The sequence below is a fragment of the Bemisia tabaci genome, chromosome 3 (genome assembly GCF_918797505.1).
Source record: "Bemisia tabaci chromosome 3, PGI_BMITA_v3".
NCBI classification, from domain to species: Eukaryota; Metazoa; Arthropoda; class Insecta; order Hemiptera; family Aleyrodidae; genus Bemisia; species Bemisia tabaci.
The window spans coordinates 10876657-10898678 of NC_092795.1; the positions used below are offsets into that span (position 1 = coordinate 10876657).

A 22022-nucleotide genomic window follows, 5' to 3' on the forward strand; every position below is an offset into this window, starting at 1 on the left:
CATCGAAAACGCTGAAAAAAATTTGCTCGAAATATTATTTAGACTTAGAGCGTGGTTTCATTTCGTCAATTTTTTTTTTTTTTTTTTTTTTTTTTTTTTTTTTTTTTTTCTAAGTTAAATCCGTGCGGATGTAATTTAAAGTCAGTTTTTTGAGTTAAAAATACGTTGTTTTGCTATCGTTAAGTTTAAGAAGTAAAAAAACGATAGCAAAACAACGTTTCTTCACCTCAAAAAAATAACTAAATTTTGCCGCCAAGAAACGACGCTTGAAGTCAAAATAATATATCCAGAGCATTTTTTTTCCACTAAAGGTAAACACAAGCTAAGGCCCATAAATTAAGTCTCCTTTTTTGAGATCTACGTAAGTCTTCGTGGCCGTTTTTCCTGGGAGAACACAAACTTTTATTGCGTATCGTTGGTCATGTAATTCAGACATCGCGAAAGTTCAGAGGCGAAAATCTCACTCTACACAAACAACTGTCGTGAGCGATCAAACACTGATAATTTCATGCATTTTGGTCTGTAACTCACAATCAGATGCCTGATCACCTGCATTATCAGTGGTCAAGATATTATCACTTATCGGTAGTCTGGCAGGCCCAGTCCTAGTCTTTATTGAACGACCCTCTTAATTCCTCCGTAGTGACGCGATCGAGATCGATTATCGCGCGATCGAAATAAGGATTGTCAGAATCTAGGAGTTCTAGGAGAAATATTTTAATTTTAAAACCATAATTTTTGGATTGCTGACTTTGAATCACCGTGCCTCTGGTTTAGTTTGACATTACTCATCGTTTATTTTGGTTCGTACAACAATTTTCTGTGTCTCGGCATCACGGAATTGACATGTGTCAATTGACTAGTGCGTCTTTTTAGTTCCTGCGACATCATTGGTAGTTCTATATCGATGACGGAGGTGCAACACCACATATTTCCATTGCTATGTTTTATAATCTCCGCTCCTTTTTTTATTTTTTCGGAGAGAAACAAGTCAACTACATAGCTTGAAACTAATGAATATTCTGCTAGTAGAGAAGAAACATCGAGGCAGTTTTCGAGACATTAAGTTGACTAGTTTTTCAGTGAGAAAATAAAGCATTGCATGAAATCTGCAACGTCGCAAACGGAGATACGTGGTTTAGCACTTGAGCCATAGATATGCCAAAGCCTAAAAAATTACTCATTTTATGAAAAAATCAAGAGCCAAGTGTTAAAGTTTAAATGTGGAGTGCTACTTTGGCGTTGATTAAAATATTTTAACCTATGTTTGTGATTACTTCATCGGTTTTGAAGTTTTTTCATTAGCTTGTATATACCGTTTGACAATGGATACAACTCCGGTGAAATTTTAATGCATTCGTGTAGTAAAGCATCTTCAGTTTGTCTCAACGATTCTTTTAACTGATGTGATTATTTACCGCGAATTTTATGGCATCAGACTCACGGCAGCATGTCCAAAACGTTTAAAAAATGTGAAATTTCTCTCCTCCTATTAATTTGTGTATTCTTCGGACCAGCAAGGGGCATTGGATGGCTGTAAGTACTCTCTCTTGCACGTTAAATTTAACGATACCCTCTATATCAATAGTGAAATTATCAAACCACGTAACTCGGGTTACAAAGGTTGCAAATTTTCACATTTTACTTGCTTGAAGAGGGCCTTATCTTCATTCTTGCATAAATTTGTATGCTTTTTTCCGTTCTCTAAAAATTATTCACCACATATTTTGCACATAAATGCGGAGCAGTATTCTTTTGCAAAAACTCAGATCAGCGAAAATTTTTAAACACCACAATCGAGATCTGAGGTTTGGTACAAATCACTATCCATTTACACAAAACCTCTTACATTCCATCTCAAACTAGATTTTTTGTGAAAATTTCGCAACTTTTCGCTTTGTTGTCATTTATCTTGCAAAACATTGCAGTTATTAGACGTTCACATAAAACTATACCTTTTTGCCTGATGTTGCCTTTTTTTAGTTAAGAATAAGATCGAAGCCACTGAAGGGTTTCAACTTTTGTTTGGGTATTTTATTATGGCATAAGAATGTAGTTCAATTAAAAGTTAATTACCAGAGGAGCATGCATTTAATCGGAAATTGCCTCAGGCTCGCGGCTGCGAAGGGGCGGTGCTTCAAAATTGATGTTCGATGACTGATGACTGGTGACTGATGACTACCAAAGCCTCCGCCACTCGGGGAAAGTTACACCGAAGATCGTAAAACAGGGTACGGAGTGGCGTTCGAGCACACTTTATTTTTGCAGGCGAATCAACTGATGAATAAAAGGACTAAGCAATCCCTCTTGCTGATTTTCTCGCAATGATAACAAGTATGCTATTTCCTGAACTTTCATTTTAATGATTAATTCATAGAAGAAAGAACATTACGGTCAGATTCCTCGGGAAAAGGACGTATGAGATTTTCAGTCTGAAAAACTGAAATTTCAACCGTTCAACCACAAAAATTTGGTTCTGGTAAACGAAGTCTCGTGGAATAAGAATTTCAGTTTATGCCTTTCAACAAATTCTGTCACCTCAACCGGAGTTGGGGCCTTATGGCCGAAAACCTCGGTTACCTGTTTCAACAATTTCGTTGTTTTATGTGAACAGATGTTTTACTCTCCGAAGAACCCTCAAAGAGATCAGCTTTTGTAATTGTCGCAGGCAATGAACAGTCGCCGGCAATTTGCAAGCGACATGAGTGTTGCTTCATCAGATTGCAAAAATTAGCATCAACGTGATAAACGTTAAATGTTTCATGAGTAAAGATATATTCAGGAGCACGATCTCGGCGTAGAGCGCCTTCGATCTCCCGTGATACTTTCCGCTTTGCCATGCAATTAGTTTAGTTGCCGATCCGAACAAAACCTAAAACTAAAGTCACTGATTTCATCAAGCGCATGCGGAAGTTTGTCAGTTGACCCCACGGATTCAAGAAGAAGAAAAAGTCTCTGTCCATCACAAGCTAATAATCACTACTCTGTATTTTAATCATCCTTCACCTCTAAATTTCTATATTGCTCTATTTTGTGCTCATAGGTTGAAAATTATCGGCAATTATTGTAATCTTCCGTCACATTCTTACGGCGCAATGATGCAACTAATTGAACTCTCCCGAATGCGTGAGGTATCACGCCGCATTTGAAGGCGTTTTCAAAACAGCGAAGTTCCGATACCCGGATTATCGTTTTGCAAAGTTCTTATTATTATGTTATATTTCCTACCATTTGTTTGTTTTAATTTGTTTGTTTCAAACTACTCATTTGCTGAATACACTTCTGCACGGAGAAAAGAACCTCGTGCATGGGAGCCGAAGTTGAGGTCATATGGATCTCTGATGTTTTCGGATTCACACCCGAAAACTTGAAGTCCAGCTGCTGAAGTTCAAGTCAGACACCTGAGGTACTTTTTTATGTACCGAGTTATTCAGGTGTGTGACCCAAACCCTTCGGTACATACCGAAGTGCTTCAGATGTCTGACCCGAACTTCGGCAGCTGGACTCAAGTTTTCGGATGCGTGATCCGAAAACTTCAGAGATCCATATGACCTCAACTTCGGGTCCCATCTACGAAGTTTTTTTCTCCGTGTGGCTGGAGCGCATTATAGCTATGCATTCACCACTGCAAAAATGTCAAAGGAAATCGACAAGCCCAGCGTGTATGGAGGCTATTTCAATTGTAATCTTCCGTCACATTCTTACGGCGCAATGATACAACTATTTTAACTCTCCGGAATGCGTGAGGTATCACGCCGCAATTGAAGGCGTTTTCAAGACAGCCAAGTTCCGATACCCGGATTATCGGTTTGCATAGTTCATATTCTTTTGTTATATTCCGTGCCACTTGTTTATTTTTAATCCTCGTATAAAAACCACCCATTTGCTAAATACAATTCTAGCTGGAGCGCACTTCTACTATGCATTCACCATTGCAAAAATGTCAAAGGAAATCGACAAGCCCAGCGTATAAGGAGGCTATTTCAATTGCAATCTTCCATCATATTCTCACGGCGCAATAATACAACTATTTGAACCCTCCGGAATGCGTGAGGTATCACGCCGCATTTGAAGGCGTTTTCAGAACAGCCAAGTTTCCATATCAGGTTTGCAGTTTCGCAAGAAATTGGAGCATAAAATCAATAGAATGACTGATTTTACGAGCTAATGCAACTCAATAAATTTGTGTTTTATTTGACGGAAGCGTTAGAAAACAGTTTGGTCAGAAATTTAAATCAACCTACGGTCCATTATATAGTTCATATTCTTTTGTTATATTCCGTACCACTTGTTTATTTTTAATCCTCGTATAAAAACCACCCATTTGCTAAATACAATTCTAGCTGGAGCGCACTTCAGCTATGCATTCACCACTGCAAAATGTCAAAGGGAATCGACAAGCCCAGCGTGTATGGAAACCGCGTTTTGAGAAAAACGCATTTAAAGTTTTGTTTTTGATGGACTGCGCAGACTTATATATGCAGGTACCCTGTTTTGGTGTTTTTGGGTGACCTAACCCTTCTATTGAAGGATGCCGGGTAGATTTTTGGATACATTTTGGGTTAACACTCTAATATATTTAATTTAAAAAAACGGTTTATAGGCCTTTATTACGCCCAACAGTCATTTTGGTGGCATTTAGGTTAGAAAATTCAAGGTCATTAAAAAGCTTAAAGTAAGTGTTGATCTTTTAAATCAATTATGATAAGATCGTCTATCTTTAATGAAAGCTAGTTTAGTTTAATTCCGCAGATGGGGCCGTTATGGTGATTTTATTTAATACTGATATTTTGATTAAGATGACTAATGATGACTGATGAAGTATAAATCATTTTAATCACGCATGATTGACGTAAAATGAAAGAATATCGATAGTGAGTAAAGGAAGGGGTAACTAGCACCTTATAGGCCCGTATATAGGTCATTCTTGCACCCATCGATCCAGAGGCCTGACTTAACTCGGAAAAAAAAGGTTTTTCGACCTCGAGCCGTTACCTATCTATATTCTATCGCTACCACAGCATAGTCCAGGGTACGTAGAATCCGAAAAGCAAATGGGCGTAATAACGACCTATACGTCTATAGGCTGTTCTTGGTGCGGTGTCCGCAATTGTTAGTTACCTGCGGCGTAGGACATGGATAATTGGCAGGTATCTGAAACAGTGCGTAAATTTCATTTTTAAGAAGAAACTACTGATTATGAGATAACCCAGCATGAGTATATCCTTAGTTTCTACCACTACTAACATGCCGCTCTTATAGCGCTTCCGTGCGCTCTGCTACACCCAATCGCCACTAACAGCGATCCTGCCAGAGCTAGAGCTCCTCCGGCAAATCTTATTTCCTCATTTCTTGCCTTATTCTATCAATCCACGATTTGGCCTAGAACTTTCTTAGACAACCTATCATAGGACATCCTTTGCCCACCCACGCCCATACCAGACAAGCTGTGGACGAGGTATGACAAAATTCCCTAATCTGCTAAAATACATGTGCTTAAATGGGAGATGCCGCCTGATAACGTCACAGGGCAGATTTTCTCGCTTTTAAATTTATTTTTCTAAAATTTCCCGAATTAGAAGAAAATGAGGACCAATACCGCGAACGCAGCTCATTTAGCACGCCCCAAAGCAATTATAAGAAATTTTTGTGCAAACTCTTCGATTAACATAAAACAAGAGGAACTCTCGCGCTTTCCAATGTAGTGTACATTGTCGGTTTATCTCGGGCAAAGCTCATCGCTCAAGTTTTCGGGGCGCTTTCTGGCGGGAAATGACGACATCCACCGCGGCTGAAAACGCAGAGACAAACAGAATGTGCTAATGGAGCGGACGGACCTCCGGAAGACGGGATGAAAGGAGACTGAGTGTTCCCTCACTTGGTCGCTCGGAGGAACAACGGTGTTTTATGGTGTTTTACGGCGCGGCGCGGCGCGCGGCGCGTGCTGTTTGTGTGATGCACCTGCGAAGAACGCTTATTGGACCTGTGTCTAAGCCCCGCCCGAGATAAGGTTGAGTAAATGCTTGCGACAAGGGATAAAGGGCACGCGTAGTTGCTGTGTCTATAAAACTATACCGCCGTGCTGAGGAAGAACGCCGTATGAACCTTCAGATGTTGCCATGCACACGGAGAAAAAAACTTCGTGAGTGGGACCCGAAGTTTAGGTCATATGGATCTCTGAAGTTTTCGGATTGAGCATCTGAACACTTTAGGTCCAGCTGCTGAGGTTTGGATCACACATCTGAAACTTCAGTTCTTACATCTGAAGTACTTCGGTTTTCACATCTAAAGAACTTCGGTTCTCACATCCGAAAAACTTCGGTTCTCACATCTGAAGTACTTCAGATGTAAAAACTAAAGTTTCAGATGTGTGATCCGAACCTCGACAGCTAGACCTAAAGTGTTCAGATGCTCAATCCGAAAACTTCAGAGATCCATATGATCTAAACTCGGGTCCCACGCACGAGGTTTTTTTCTCCATGCACATTTCCTTCAATAAAGATATAATTTACTGGGAAAATTTTGAATGTTTTTCTTCAATTTTTCAGCCAATTTTGTTCGCAATTTTGTCTAAAGTGTATACAAATTTCAAGGAAATATACGCATAATCTTTCTCAAAAATACATGTTTTGTCTGGGGCAATTTGGCAACTCTTAAAGGCTTATACAGCGTTCTTCCTTAGTACGGCAGTATGCTAAGGAAAAACGTCGTATGAGCCTTCAAACTTTGATAAATTTCCTTTGACGAATCAAGAGTTTTCGAGAAATTTTTGTCATTATATTTGATACGATTTTTCAGAGAATTTGGTTCGTAATTTTATCTACAGTGTCTGAAAATTTCAAGGGAGAGCACTCAAAACATTCCTCATAAATTAATATTTTCCGAGTGGAAATTTGGCAACATTTGAATGTTCATACGGTGTTTTTCCTTGGCACGGCAGTATATACAGCCGCTCTGCGCTTGCCGCTTTGTCCTCCAAATAATTTGAATGATATATTTTAAGAGAACATTACGTGAAAGGTACCTATATCAGAAATCGTGCTCGAGGTATCATGGGCGTTGAAGAGACAACGATGCATGAACAGTTGGTATGTGCGGAGAATGGTTGATACCAGGTTGCCGAAAAAGGTATTGAAACAGGGTTCTCCTGGCAGGCGTCGAAAAGGGGCGTTAAGATGAAACTTGGATACATGGCGTTCAAAAAGAAATGGAGAGATGCCAGCTCCGGAAAATCTCTAACCTCGACAGATTTTAGTGGCGGTTCGGTGTCGCAGAGCTCCTTAGTGCGCTGTAAAAGTGACTAATGCATATACAATTTATAGATTTTTAATTTGTGTTTACAGTGTTAACTAGAAAAATACGATGATAGATTGTTCAAAAGATTATTTTTTAAATAGAGATTTCTTCCAAAAAGCCCGCGGACCGATTATCGAAATTTTGTGTTTGACGACTGAAGAGAGAGGGACTGAGGTGGAATGCAGAGTAAAAGTACCTTAGCGGTGAGAATGTGGACATCGAGGTTCAGTTAGACTACATTTTGCGATTTGAACAACAATTTAAGCTTCTCAGGAACAGCATATAGATGGCTAAAGTGAAACACAATGTGTCTTCATTGCGGTGTAGAATGTCCGCTCCTAGTTAACATTTTTGGAAAGGAACACTCAGAACAGGTCAACTTTATAGCTCGAAAATTCAGAGTATTCTCACTAAGAGGAAAATTCAAAGAAGTTTTCAAGAAATTACGTTGACTATAGTATTCCAAGGAATAAATATAAAGTATCGCTGGAAATCTGCAACGTCATAATACACGATCTCGCACTTTAGCCATCGATGTAAGCCATTAACTTTCCCAGGGCTGGATTAAGGGGGTGGCCACATTTGCCGCGGCCCATGGCGGCAAATTTTGCATTTTTTTTAAATGTAGGTATAAAAGAAAATCGGATTTAGAAAAAAAAATTACAAACGAGAAAAGGCTACAAATCTCTCATTTCCTGAGAGTATAGTAATTTCTAATTGTATTGTCTTTCAGTAATACAAGAGACAGCACCTTTAATTATTCGAGTTAAGAGAAACCAAACACACAACTTGGCCTGGAACGGCGCGACTTAGGGAGAAATGATGACGAGGGCTAGAGATGAAAAGGAGTAAGCCCTCGGCGCGGCAATCGACATGTAACACATATTAGCACCTACAAGACTGCACGAATACTTCACGCATTGCATCAGACACAGTGCGGTTATTCTGGTCAGCGTGAAACGGATAGCGCCTACAAGAATGCATGAATACTTCACGCATTGCGCCAAACACAGTGCGGTCAGCGTGAAACGCATAGCGCCTACAAGACTGCGTGAATACTTCACGCATTGCGCCAAACACGTGCGGTCGGCGCGGCGCGGCAGCAGAAGTTAAAATCATTAAACCAAACTTTGTGTTTGTTCTTTCATAATTTTTTCGTTCATTTCTTATGAATGGAAGGCCTTGTCCATTAGAGATAGGTTTACGAAACTTGACTTTCGCGCAAAGTTCCGTGACCTTTTGCAAGTAGTGTTGACCGGGCTTTCCCAAAAAATGTGTTCAACACGAGTAAACGCGTCTTATGCACCCCTCCCCCGCTGGCACGTTCACTTGATGGTTTTTATTGATGTTTCAAAACGAATGAGAAGGGGGCGGCAAAATACAGGCGGCCCATGGGCGGCAAATAAGGAAATCCGGCCCCGAACTTTCCTGTGCAAAAATGTGCATTTATAGGTGAATCAGAAATAGTGGTTTCCTCTTGCAAAATGAGGTCCTTTTTCAGATGTGATCGAGTTCTTAGCAGGTCCGGATTTAAGATTTATAAGTCCAAAACTTTTCCGTTTCTAGCATGAGATCAGAGGAAAAATCGATGAAATTTTCAATTAGAAATGCCCAGGATTTTTTTTGGTGAAAATGCAATTTGCGAAAAGAAATTTGGCAACATTGAACTGCACTTACGTTTCTTCGTGCACACGACGAATCCCCTTCTATCTGGAGTCATCGTATTTTTTAGGTTCTTCGGGGTATCCATGAGACTAAGTTTCACACTCTTTCTATGAGATACCTACTGTTGTGAAATAAGGCCATGAAATGATTCAGTTTTGTAAATCATCCTCTTTGTTGAGGGCACCTCTCGAGTTTCTGCGACAGCTTGTCGTTGACTCCACCCGACATAGGCGCGACAAGGAAGACGACTATTTGTAACAAAGCCGACTAAGCAATACGTCGTTTCCTTCGCGAAAGAACGTAACTATAGTTCAATGTTGCCAAATCGCCCCGAGCAAGTTGCTTTTTTACCATGAGGTTTTGGGAATTTCTAGCTGAAATTTACCGTGAATTTTCTTCTGATCTCCTACAAAAATTAGAAAAATTTTCCATGAAAATTGAGAAGGCTTAATCTTGCTTTAAAAAATTCCATTTGAAAAATAGATGCATCTTGCTTAGAGCATCCGAAAAAGCTATAATTTACTGTTGCGAACACTATCCATCAAGAATCAAGGGAGAGTAGGTTGAAACTTGCTATTTTAGAGGGAATAGAATAGCTATCTGATATGAGTAGAATATGAAAAGTTATTATTAGGAGTGCTTTATCCAACACGTGAATGACGAGATTTAGAGTTTATGAGTTCTCCTAATACTGCTTAAACAAAATATTTCGGTTTTCAAAATATAGATGAAATATTGTTGCCAAATCAGCGAGATAGTATATTCAACAAAATAGGATTATTTACGCTCAATGCTATTTTAATTTTCTCATTTCTTTTCTTCGCATTAATCCGCATTGTTAAGTAGACAAACTTAATCAGGATTAGCCCAAGTTGCAGGGAAATCCCTGCTCCGCTAAAGAAATTCTGGAGAGAAATTAATTTTATATCATACATTTTTAACGATCAACTATAGCGCGCTTAAATGAATAAGTATACGGACCTTTAAGTAAGCGAGTGCAGTGAGGCCGTTTCTATTCATGTTTATTTTAAAGTAAGAATATGAAACCGTCTTTTAAATATTACAGCAAGTTGAGCGAATTTTCCACCTAATTATATGATAGCGTAAAACATCATGAGACCGTACAGATTTTGACAAATCTCATCTTATTAAAATGTACTTCTCTGCAATACTTTCAAATGTTTTATTCTAGATTTTAAAAAGTGTTTTATTTCAAATTAGATGAGATTGAGCAACATCAGAGGGACATCTAGTGAGAATTTTGAGAAAAATTCGTAAATGTAACAATCTAAGACTGGATAGAGGGACACATAAAAAATTTAAGGGCTCAGGTAGGAGGCGCTAACAAGCGCGTACAGTTTTAAGTGAAAAAGAAAATAAAAAACCGAATATTCCGTGATCACGATAGAATATCACTAGATTAAAGTGATCCGTAAATGCCCTCACGACATTGCTATCTTAATTTCTTCATCTTTTGTAAATAAAAAATCGAAGTAATATTCTGACATGAAATTTTGTAGGTATATTCTTCATAGCCTGAAGAAAAGTTAGAGAGATTTTTAAGGCGTTATATTGCTTATTCAGCCGATGGTATACCGCCACAGCCGATGTATACCGCTACAGCCGATGGTATACCATCACACGATGATCCCGGCCTGTCTGTTCCTCCTGTGTCCTAATATTTTAAAGTTGGCTCTTGCTCTTAAATTTAAATTTCTCCTTTTTTAAAATTTTTTCGATGTTATCTAAATTCGGTTCTTTTGTTTATTGTAAGTTTATTGATCTCCTTTCTGGGTCTTTAAGCTGTGACTTGATAAAAAAAGTCGTAAAAATTTTTTTTTAAAAAAAAACATAAATGGCTCATCTCTGTTAAAAATGAAGCATGAGAAAAAGCTTGGTCGCATGAAATACAGTTTAGCTGATTTTGGATAATATCTGATCTAATTTTGCAACATTCCGGTACACATACGGCGCTCCCTCGGCGCGGCAGTATTAGAGCTTGACTTTTGGCAGCCGGAAATTATTCTGGATGCTGCTATCGCGGTGTCGTGCAATTACGGCTGCCTACCTACCCGGGTGCCACGCTAAGCGCATCATAGTCTCATGATTAAAAACCCGAGGTGGGGGCCAATAAATAATCGCCGTGGTACCTGTAATTACTGCTCGCTTTATCCATTACCACCTATTTCTTTTTATTGGTCCGTTGGGAGCATTGGTGCTGTTCTGTAGGTAGTCCCGCATGTCTTACGTAGTTTTTTTTAAGGAAAAAAGGGTCAATTTAAATCAAGAACGGCAGCGCTGGTGGAGAATAGTCGATAAATCCATCCGACAATAATTCTAGATCCAAGGGTTCAATTCGGAACGGCAGTCAACTATCACGACCGAGATTTTTCGAACGTGCCGTAGATAGTGGCTGCTCCTTCAAAACGTTTTTGGATTCGAAAATGATAAGGATGGCCAAATAACTGCGCATAATTGAAATGTTTTATTTTACCTAAAGCTTTCTGCATTATTTTTCCATCCTTATCATCTTTGTTAACTCACCAACTGCTAACTACACAATGTTTAGTTTTTGGATTCGATAAAAGCCGATTAAAAACGAAGACATGCTTGAAAGCATGGTGATGTGGCATTGTGAGCAATTCACTGAAAAATAATTTAAACAATTTTCAGGCATAGTATCAACTTGGTCATCCAAAGAAAAATTTAATTTACTTCGATTAAAAAAATTCTCTCTCGAATCAATAACAATTCTTCCAATCAAATCAATTTGTTATTAAGTAAACAAATTTAAAAAAAACGTTTCTTAAACTCTCTGGTGCATGAATTCATTTTGGATCACGGATTCCTAATTGGATTGCATTTTGCAAAAGGAACCACTAGCATTGCAATGATGCTAAGATTGTGCAACTTCATCCTTTGCAATAAAATTGCGGAAATCGTGAAAAACTATGAAATTTAGATGGTAATTTTTGTCTTAAATTCACAGTTTTTAGCGAGTAAAATAGAAACTATTAATGGATAATCGGGTTTTTCCTTCGAGACAAAAGAAGTTGCACAATCTTAGCAACATTGCAATGCTAGTGGTTCCTTTTTGCAAAATGCAATCCAATTGAAAGACCTCTGGTGAGGGTTGGAAATATGACCGAGAAGAAGGTGGTGTTAACAAATTCTACATGAAAAAATTGCAACATCCAAATCCGAAAGCGAGTAACGACGACGTTGGAATATTTCAGGGAAACATATTTTTCCACATGACTGTAAAAACCACCTTGTCAGACAGAGCGAGGAAAATTTTCTGGACATGTTTTCAGTGTTTATTTTGAAATATCGAGTCCGAAAATGTCCTTGGTTTGTATTTAACATGCAACAATTTCTCAGAAAATTGAATTTTCCGAGGAAAAAACTGATTTGAGGAAACTCTCCATTTTCCGAAAAATTGGTAAGTATAGATAAAAACTAAGATCAAAGTCGGACTCAGAGTTAAAAATCACAAAAGAATCTACCATCATCCATCATGTCACCTAAAAAAAATTAAGAACCGTAATTTTTCTGCAAAAAAGGTCGTGCAAAATTACTTTGTTCACTAAAAAAATCGCCCCAAAGGCTGATTTTAGTTTCACTGTGTATGTTTTCCTGATCCTGAAGTATTTCCCTGTAGTTTCTCACTTTCCGCTGGAGAAAAAGTCTCTTGGGTCCAGGGTCCAGACTTTTAAAAAATTTGACAAGAAAAAATAGTCTTGATTCAAGCAAAAATCCGATTGGATCAAGATTATTTTTACTTGTAAAATTGCGTTTAAAAGTCTGGACTCAGGATCCAAGAGACTTTTTTCCAGTGTCAGATTTAGAGAAAAGAAAATGTTACACAGGAGTTAAAACCACTACACAAGTCGTTAAATTTTTGTAAATTTTTTCAAAAATTTTAAATTTTACCAATCAGATTCAGGGGTTGTGACTTATTCATGTAGATTTCGTAACCCGTGCTCTCGCTAATTTAGGAAATATATTTGGCCCGTGAGGATTTTTATTCTTTTTAAATTCAAAAACTTACCTATAAGACAACTGCGCATACTCTGAGGCTGCGCAGAAGAACTTAGGTGCCGACCGCAAACCCAGCGATGCGTCGCCGTCATTCCCTCAGAGAGTAGCAATCTATTCATCCGGAAGAAATTGATATTATCGGCCATAAGTGGCAACGCAGAGGGAGAATTGGGCCCATAAACGCGGGTACGAGACCATAACTCATCGGCTGACGGCGATGGACACCTCTCGTCATAAAATCAAAACTTAACCTCCAATTAATTCCTCCGCCGCTATCAGACCAAAGAGCCGCGTTTCCCGACGCAGAATAGGTTGTTTCCCGTAGAAACCGGTTCTGCCCCCCCCCCCCTCTTCCAACCCTTCCAGCCTTAATCTCAAGTAATTTCGTCGGAAGCTTCATAATCCGGGATTGTTTTGTTTAAAAAGGTGCAAAAAAAAAGCTGTGATAGCTTTTAGTCGTGACTTTTGTTTTAAGGTGATTCGTCCCAAATGCTTGGCGCGGCCGAACCAGCGTGTGATTACTGCATCGATCGAGTGAAAAATCTCGGCAGATTTTGATTTTTTAGCAAAAAAAATGAACAATGACATCGTTTCCGAATGCTACATACTTTGTAAAGTTTGGCTGTTTCAGCACCTCCTGAGACCAGCCTTTTTATAAAATTAAGAATTTTGACCAAATGCAATTTATACTGAGTGCAAGAATAAGTTTAGGTACGCTAGGTAAGTGAAGATTAATTGGATTACATTTTGCAAAGAGGAACCAGAAGCATTGCAATGATGCTAAGATTGTGCAACTTCACCCTTCGCAACAAAAATACTGAAATCATGAAAAAATATGAAATTTACATGGGAATTTTTGTCTTAAATTTACAGTTTTTGGCGAGCAAAATAGAAACTGTTAATAATGGATAATCAGGTTTTTCTTCCAAGGCAATAGAAGTTGCATAATTTTTGCATCATTGCAATGCTCCTGGTTCCTTTTTGCAAAATGCAATCCAAGTAAAGACGCATGTTGCGTCCCAAATTGAAAAAGAAAATTTCAAATTCCTCTCACCGCGACGAAAATTGAATCTTTTCATAGCGTTTCAAATTAATGTCAGACTTAAATGGATATGAATCAAGCCCCGAATTTTGACAACTCGATCTTTGTGACAGTCTTGCCATCTTGATCAGCCACACCCATGGGGCCAATGTCTTACGAACATAATAATTGGCAGAGAGATTAACATAGGTATTTGTGCCTGAAGACCTACCACTAGCGGATACTTTGATTTCACAGCAACAAGTCAGTAGCTTTGATGTGTCCAACAAGCGATGCATGACGTTTTCCTTCCTTCCAGATAGTGAAAATCGATGTATTAACTTAAAGAGATCTTTCCTGCATTTTTGACACCAAATCAGAAGCAGGCCCGCCACAAGAGGGGGGGGGATACTGGGTCCTTGGTACCGGGGCCCGGGCCCTGGAGGGGCCCGTGACGCAGGTGACAAACCACTACGAATTCATGTGTAACCCTTGTCTCGTTGGGAAAAGTGAAAAAATTACCCTAAAAATTCCGCAAAAGGTGAATAAAGTTTCAAAAACACGCTAGGGCACTATAAAATTTTTCTTACTTTTTTAGAGATTTTCAAGATTTTGAGTATATGTAGAATGATATTTTTAGTAACTGTGTTTCATTTTCTTCCGTTGTCGGATGCTAAGAGGCTCCTTTCTGGGCATCTTCGACTTCAATGGCTTAACTCCCTTGTCATAGACGTACGAAAGGGGAGTCTAGGGGGGCCCGGCTCCCCATAGAATTGAAAAATATCATCTGCCCCCTCAAAAAAAAATTTATAGATGTTTTGAATGCAACAATTCGAAAGTTTTTGGTGCTGAAAGTAAACAAAAAGGCGTAATTATTCTGCAGAAATTGATGGAAAATCTCCATCATAAGAGCTTCATGATGCGTCCAAATAGATTTAAAATTTCAAAAATTTCCCGGGGGAGGCCCCCCGGACCCCCCCCCCTGTGCTAGGGGCCCGGGCCAGAAAATTGGTACCAGGGCCCGAGATGGGATGTGGCGGGCCTGATCAGAAGAAGTACTAGATAGTCCTTGCGAACAGGGTCGCACGGGCGAAATGAAAAATAAGAAATATTAAAAATTTTCGTGAAATATTTCATGAAATTTCACAAAGTTTTGAAAAATATGAAAAAAATGAAACATATTTTTCATTCTGTTCGAGTCGATCGATTTATTGTTTTTAATTTCGCTCGATTCATGTCGATCGAATACTACCCTATCGTTGCATGCAGAATTTCTATTTACAATTTTCTATTTCCTCTATACTATTTTTTTTAACTGAAAAATTCGCCTTCAACTGCGTTTGTAGCAATTGTTGTTTCGAGTATGTTATGCATGCTGATAAACGCTTATTACATACTCGACTCTCTGAAGGCGTTTTATGTGCAAAATTAGCGTAATCTATTGGAGAGATACAGAAGTGAGATTAAATGAATGACCAAATCCCTACTTCGATCGTTCTCCAACAGATGGCGCTACTTTCGCACATAAAACGCCTTCAGAGAGTCGAGTATGTAATGCGTTGAAATCAGCACGCACAACATATTTGTAACAACAATTGCTACAGACGCAGTTGAAGGCGAATGTCCAGTTAAAAAAATAGTATGATAGAGAGGCAATTGTAGTCAAAATTGCAACATGTGGTCACTTAAGCTCTGCACCATTTCATCGTTGTATTTTTCGAGGAAACTTCCGGGCTTTCTCACCGAAAAGGTCACTTATTTCTTTCTGATCACGCGCAAAAATCAGGAAAATTTTGGACCGAAATTGAACAGTCATATTCTTGTAAAAAATTGGATTGTTTCAATCTATTTTGCAACCATCGCACAGATTGTGACTTGTGAGTTACGTTCTTACGACCGCTCCAGGAGACGACGATTTAAGGGCACAAGACCTCCTTTGCAATACCGAATGTACGTCGGTGTAACTCAATTTGCGTGCGTGGTGTTTCAGGGCGTTGCAGGAGCTTGACACAGGAAACGAGACAGGCAGCCCAGACTGCGAAGTGGCGACTCACCTGCTCAAGGCACAGACAACCGACTTGGTGCATCTTTGCGAATCCTCGCCTGCGGAAATGATGGAGATCGTGGAGGCGGCCAGGCTCACGGTCTCCTCCTGTCAGAATCTCTTCAAGCACAGGCGCTGGAACTGCTCCAGTATTAGGCAGGCTGGAACCACCCCAGATCTATACACAGGTAATGGATGTAAGGCAGCATAGACACCTTTGAATCTCTGACTGTGATGTGTGACTGTGACTGCTTTCTTTATTTTCGTCGTTTAATTTTGCTATAGTGAAAGTTGTAAGTGTTGCAAAACGTGGAACGATTTAAAGCTATTTGCTGGTTGATCAATGGAATACTTTCTCGTAGGTCTACAAATACACCGTAACAAAAGAATCAGACATTGAAGTGAAAAAAAGCGAAAAAGTCTATCGTCAACAAAGCCGAAGGATAGAAGTACTCGGCCCTCGTTCCCTAACTTATCTATCGAATCTGAGCGACACCGGCAGAGAGCGGAGCATTGCGAGTTCACGCATCGCGCCGTCGCGCCTTCAATTTTGCAGATGCAACACGGACATCCATCGAGCACGATTAGTTGTATCTCTGCGCCGTCATTAACTCGCGTTAAGTTGTCACTTATTATTGAAATTTGAGAGAATTTAAGGGTTAGTTTGCTCAAAACATGCTATGATATGGTGTGGCCATGAGTGGTCCCTTCACGACATTGAGAAGGAGATGGCACTTTTCCGTAATCATATATTTGCTTGGTATGCCATCAAGGGCAAATCAAAAGGAAGAGAATCATCCTTGCATACCCTTTTTCATTAAAGTTACGAGAAGAGAGTTACAGGGACAACTTTTATGTAGACTTTTTCACCTCGATGTTATCAACGAAAAAAATGTAATTTTCTAAAAAAAAAAAAAAAAAAAAAAAGAAAAAAAAAATGTTACCATCTTTCATGATCCAAGAATTGCAAGAGCTTTACTCCCCTTATCGTTCGAATGCGCGGTTGATTACACAAAGTACTCCACTATTCTCATTTTCAGACAAAATATGTTTAAATGATTTTAACTTTTAATTTAATGTTAAATGCACGAATGCGTTTGATTTCAGGGACCCGGGAACAGGCGATGGTGTATGCACTGAGTTCAGCGGCGCTCGTGTACACGTTGGCGCGGGCGTGTGCGGCAGGGACAACGCCGCAGTGTGGGTGCGCCCCCTTGCCACGGGGCCGGAGCCCCGCGGGCTTCCACTGGGGCGGTTGCGGGGACAACACTCGTCATGCTGTCCGCATTGCCCGCCGCGTCACTGATCGCCACGAAAAGAAAAGGTACCTATCGCCTCGTTAAATTCAATACTCTGGGATCAGAGGATCTCCACAAAAAAAGAAAAGAGGGATTTACAATGCGATCGTCAAGAGCGTAGTAACATACGGCTGCAAAGTATGACCGATGAGAATATGGACCCAGGAGATCCTCATGCTGAATTTTGAAATTAATAGACAAAGCAATAGACAAAGAGGGCGAGGAGAAAACGGCGTGATCATATCGAAGGAAGCTGGTGGTTGCAATTTATGGACAAAATACAGTGTGTCCGGAAGTTAACGTTTTTAACTTTTAGGATAGATTTTTCTGTTCAAAATATGACTATTTTTTTTTTTTTTGTATACACATATGCCCGAACATGCTTCATAAAAGAACTATGCGCTTCCAAAGTTGCCATTTTTTCTTTTGAATTATTGTAACTCCTCTTTATTTTGTCGTAAGTAGCTGGAACTTTGTGTAGCGGGGTATTTTTTAGCGTACTATTCATTTTTTGTTATTTTCAAGGTCGTATGTCTTTGGAAAATGACGTTACGAGTGTTCCCGAATTTTAAAATTGCGATAATTTTTTTGGTAGATGACATTTGGAAAAACAGATTGCGCACGTGAGAGAGCGCAAAAAGTAAGGCCACCAGCTTTCGCACAAAATTTGTCAGAAATGCGTCATTTCAACGCAACAGAGCTTTGAAAAAGTTTCAGATTTTCGAGGCTCTTTGCTGAGTAGGCATTTCCTACCACATGGACTGTAAGAAAATTGCCTACGAAGCAAGGGGCTTCGAAAATCCGAAGAATAAATCTGCGGGCCGTCGAAATAGCTTCGGTATTTCCGAAGCCCCTTGCTCCGTAGGCAATTTTCTTACAGTCCCTGCGGTAAAAATTGCCCACTCAGCGAGGAGCTTCGAAAATCTGAAACTTTTTCGAAGCTCTATGTTATGGTATCGAATAAAAAAATCTTTAAGTTCTTTCTGCGATACCCTTTCACCTGATAGCAATGATAGCTGATGAAGAGTTGAGATTTTCCCTTCTAGGTATCGGAAGAGGAACTCGGTGAACTATCGACGTGGCAGGGATATGCCTGGCAGGGACATGATCGAGGAATCGATGAATCATGGAATTAGACTTCTTTACGGGAGAGACCCACACGACGACACCACATCCCAGCTTGTGGCCCTCGCCAACCTCCACAACAACAAAATCGGTAGAAGAGTAAGAGCTTATTCCACTTATTTCACAGGCGGGTTCTTAATTCAAAATCCATTTATTCATCGCTACCTTGCGCCTCCAAATGAAATATTCGTCGGTACCATGTCCCGGGACCAGACGAATTTCTAAGCACCTCTCACGTAATTTTCCGGATGAATTTTGTATCGCTCACCAGAACACTTTCCACCCCTAGGGTGACTTTACTGGATACAGAAAAAAAAATCAGCCAATGAAACGTCATCCTTATGTCTAGAAATTGTCAAATTAGTGATGCATTTTTGATCCCAGTCAAGAAGCAATCGCCATTTATTGTGATCTTTTGGTATTATCTGGAGGAATTAGAAAAGCACGGGAATCGTAGACGCACAGTAATGAAACCACGCTCATTCGTATTATACATTGTATTAATGGAATGTTATCAACGGTGCATCGTCGCGCGCCCATTCTAACCAGTTCGCCTTCAATATTGTAATAGGCAATGTGACCAGCTTGAGAGTAGTAATAGTTGCTTGCAAAAATGTGGTCACGTTTATTCGTATCAAGCATTATGGTGAACTAATATCGTCTGCTTACAGTGTACCGCCTCACATTCAAGCTAACAGTTCGCCTTCAATTCTAAAGTAAGCAATGTCAGCAGCTTAGAAACATAAACAATTGCTCACAGTGATATGGCCACATTCAATTTTAAAATAAAAACATGATGATAATGTGATTTATTGAGATATGAAAAAATGTTTCCTGTAAGAGTTTCTGAATAAGCACATCACTAAGCTCTGTTTAGTGTGTTATACTCATGTTAGTTTGAAATTGTTTAAGTATAACTTTGTGCACATTTCTCAGAAAGTTTTCCGGTTAGGGATATGGAACTAATGAATAAAGTTTTATTAAGCGACACGGTACTGATGAATAACCACTTCGTTTATGCATGGAATATCTTTGAAGCCATCAGAAGGGTCCAAAAATGGGAAAAATACACGCTTTAAAAAAATTTCTTTTGATCGATACATTTTGGCTTTTTCGAGACAAACATGCCGAAGTTGTGACACTGACTAAAACAATTCAATTTTTTATAAAATGATTCTAAAATGTCTGTGAAAAAGTTTGTCCATTTTAGCGTGTAATTCGAAGAAAAGTCAGGTGCGATATCAGCATGAAATGCCCAACGGTTTCCTCGAACGTTAAAATGAAATTTAAAAAGGAAACTTTGCTCCATTGAAATGTAACTTGCGTTCTTTTCTCAAGGAAACGATGTCTACACAAGCTCAGGGCCGTATTAAGGGGGTGGCCACATGGGCCGCGGCCCATGGCGGCAAATCTATAGGGGGCGGCAAATTTTGAATTTTTTTTTTAAATGTAAGTATAGAAAATTCGAATTTAGAAAAAAAAAATTACAAACGAGAAAATGCAACAAAAGCAACAAATTTTCTGAGAGTATAGTGATTTCTACGTGTGTCGTACTTCAGTGATACAAGAGACAGCACCTTTTACTAGTCGAGTTAAGAGAGAAACCAAACACGCAATTTGGCCTGGAACGGAGCGACTTAGAGAGAAACGATGACGAGGACTTGAGATGAAAAGAAGAAGCCCTCGGCGCTGCGATCGGCATGGAACACACATTAGCCCCTACATGACTGCACAAATACTTCACGCATTGCTGCAAACGCAGTGCGATCAGCGTGTAACGCATAGCGCCTACAAGACTGCGTGAATACTTCACGCATTGCGTCAAACACAGTGCGTTCAGCAACGGTCGGCGTGAAACTCATGGCGCCTACAAGACTGTCGATATACTTTACGCATTGCGCCAAACACGGTGCGGTCTGCGCGGCGCGGCAGCGGAAGTTAAAATCATTAATCCACATTTATGTTTGTTCTTTCATAATTTTTTCGTTCATTTCTTATGAATGGAAGGCCTTGTCCACCCACAGATAGGTTTACTTCCGCGCAAAGTTCGGTGAACTTTTGCTAGTCGTGTTGACAGGGCTTTCCCAAAAAATGTGTTCAACACAAGTAAACGCGTCTCATGCACCCCTCCCCCGCTGGCACGTTCATTTGATGGTTTTTATTGATGTTTCAAAACGAATGAGAAGGGGGTGGCCAAATACAGGCGGCCCACGGGCGGCAAGTAGGTAAATCCGGCCCTGCACAAGCTAGGCGATTCTACTTCAATACTAATGAATCAAATGTCAAAAATTTCTTTACTGAAAATATTAAATGACATCATGTAAAGGGAAAAGAATGTCATTGCTAAAAAATTCCAAATTGAGTTTTTAGTAAAACTGCTTAAATGAGTTTTTTATGAGCATTTAAAGAGAAGAAAAAATCGCTAGGAGAAGATGCTCCAATCAGGCAGCTGATCACAGGTATGATGATTTGAAGTTTGCAATGCGAGAAAATTTTTTTGTCAGGAAAAAATGTTCAAAATTCTAACCTGCTGGACTGCTGGAGCTATAATTGTCGATTGATATGCAATTTTACGCATCCGGTTTACTTGAAAATGAATAAATCGCCTCTCGAAATGTATTTCCAGTAAGTTTTAATTCAAACACTCCAATGTCGATTTTCTTACCTGACTGCGGAACGGGTCGGCTGTCGGGGCACTCTCAATCAGAATTCGTGATTTTTTTTTTTTTTTAAAGAAAAAAAACTCGACAATTTTGAAAATAAAACAAATTTTACTCTCACCATTGTAATATTGATAAGCAAGACGGATACTAGATGACTAACTTCATTTGAACTACATTTTGAAATTTGAAACTATAAATTCTAGCCCGGCTTAAAAATGCTGTATGTGCCATTAGTTTCCCTAGGCATATAAGTGTGTTTCCAGAAGAGCCAGAATTTATAGTTCCAAATTGCAAAATGCAGTCCATTTATCAATAGATAAAGAAGAAATGCAGCCCTGAAAAAGTTTTCTGATCATTTTTGGAGACACCTCTCATGTTTGACCGTGTCGTCTCCAAAAATTAAGCATCCACATTGCCCATCTCAATCATCCGAAGCGCAAAGAAAGAGACATTTTACATGCAAAACTAATCTCAGGATTTCGTTGTAGGCTTCGACAAAAAGTGTGACGACACAATGCAAGTGTCACGGGGTGTCCGGCTCCTGCAATGTGAAGACGTGTTGGAAGGCGGTATCCAGCGACTTTGAAGGCTCCGTTGGCCAAGCGTTACTTGGACACTACGCGCGCAGCGTGGAGATCCGAGAACTTCCGAAAGGGCGGGCAAAATCTCACCCCGATGACGTCACGGAGCTCGTTTACGTCACTCGATCTCCAGACTATTGCATCAGGGACGATCGCACCGGCAGTCTGGGCACCTCTGGCAGGTGAGATCACGAAAAAAAGGCAACGTAAATTTTTTTTTCCTTTTTTGTAATTTTTAGAAAATTACATTTTCTCGTTGATTACATCGAGGTGATAAAGTCAACAAGT

The 22022-nt window shown here is 39.6% G+C and overlaps 1 protein-coding gene across 4 annotated transcripts in view; it reads left to right on the forward strand.

Annotated features, from left to right (window-relative positions):
• The window catches only part of LOC109044333 (protein Wnt-16), a 33855-nt gene that overhangs the window by 10233 nt on the left and 1600 nt on the right, over positions 1-22022 (forward strand). The window contains exons 1-6 of one of the 4 annotated variants that reach the window (XM_072297748.1): positions 643-893; positions 1294-1536; positions 16014-16255; positions 17175-17391; positions 18412-18589; positions 21642-21916. In XM_072297748.1, the coding sequence (XP_072153849.1) occupies positions 1451-1536; positions 16014-16255; positions 17175-17391; positions 18412-18589; positions 21642-21916 (998 nt within the window). In that variant the 5' untranslated portion in view covers positions 643-893; positions 1294-1450. Of the gene's footprint in view, positions 1-642; positions 894-1293; positions 1537-16013; positions 16256-17174; positions 17392-18411; positions 18590-21641; positions 21917-22022 lie in introns of those variants that run through there. The other 3 variants (XM_072297749.1, XM_072297750.1, XM_019062010.2) reach the window with 3 other exon arrangements.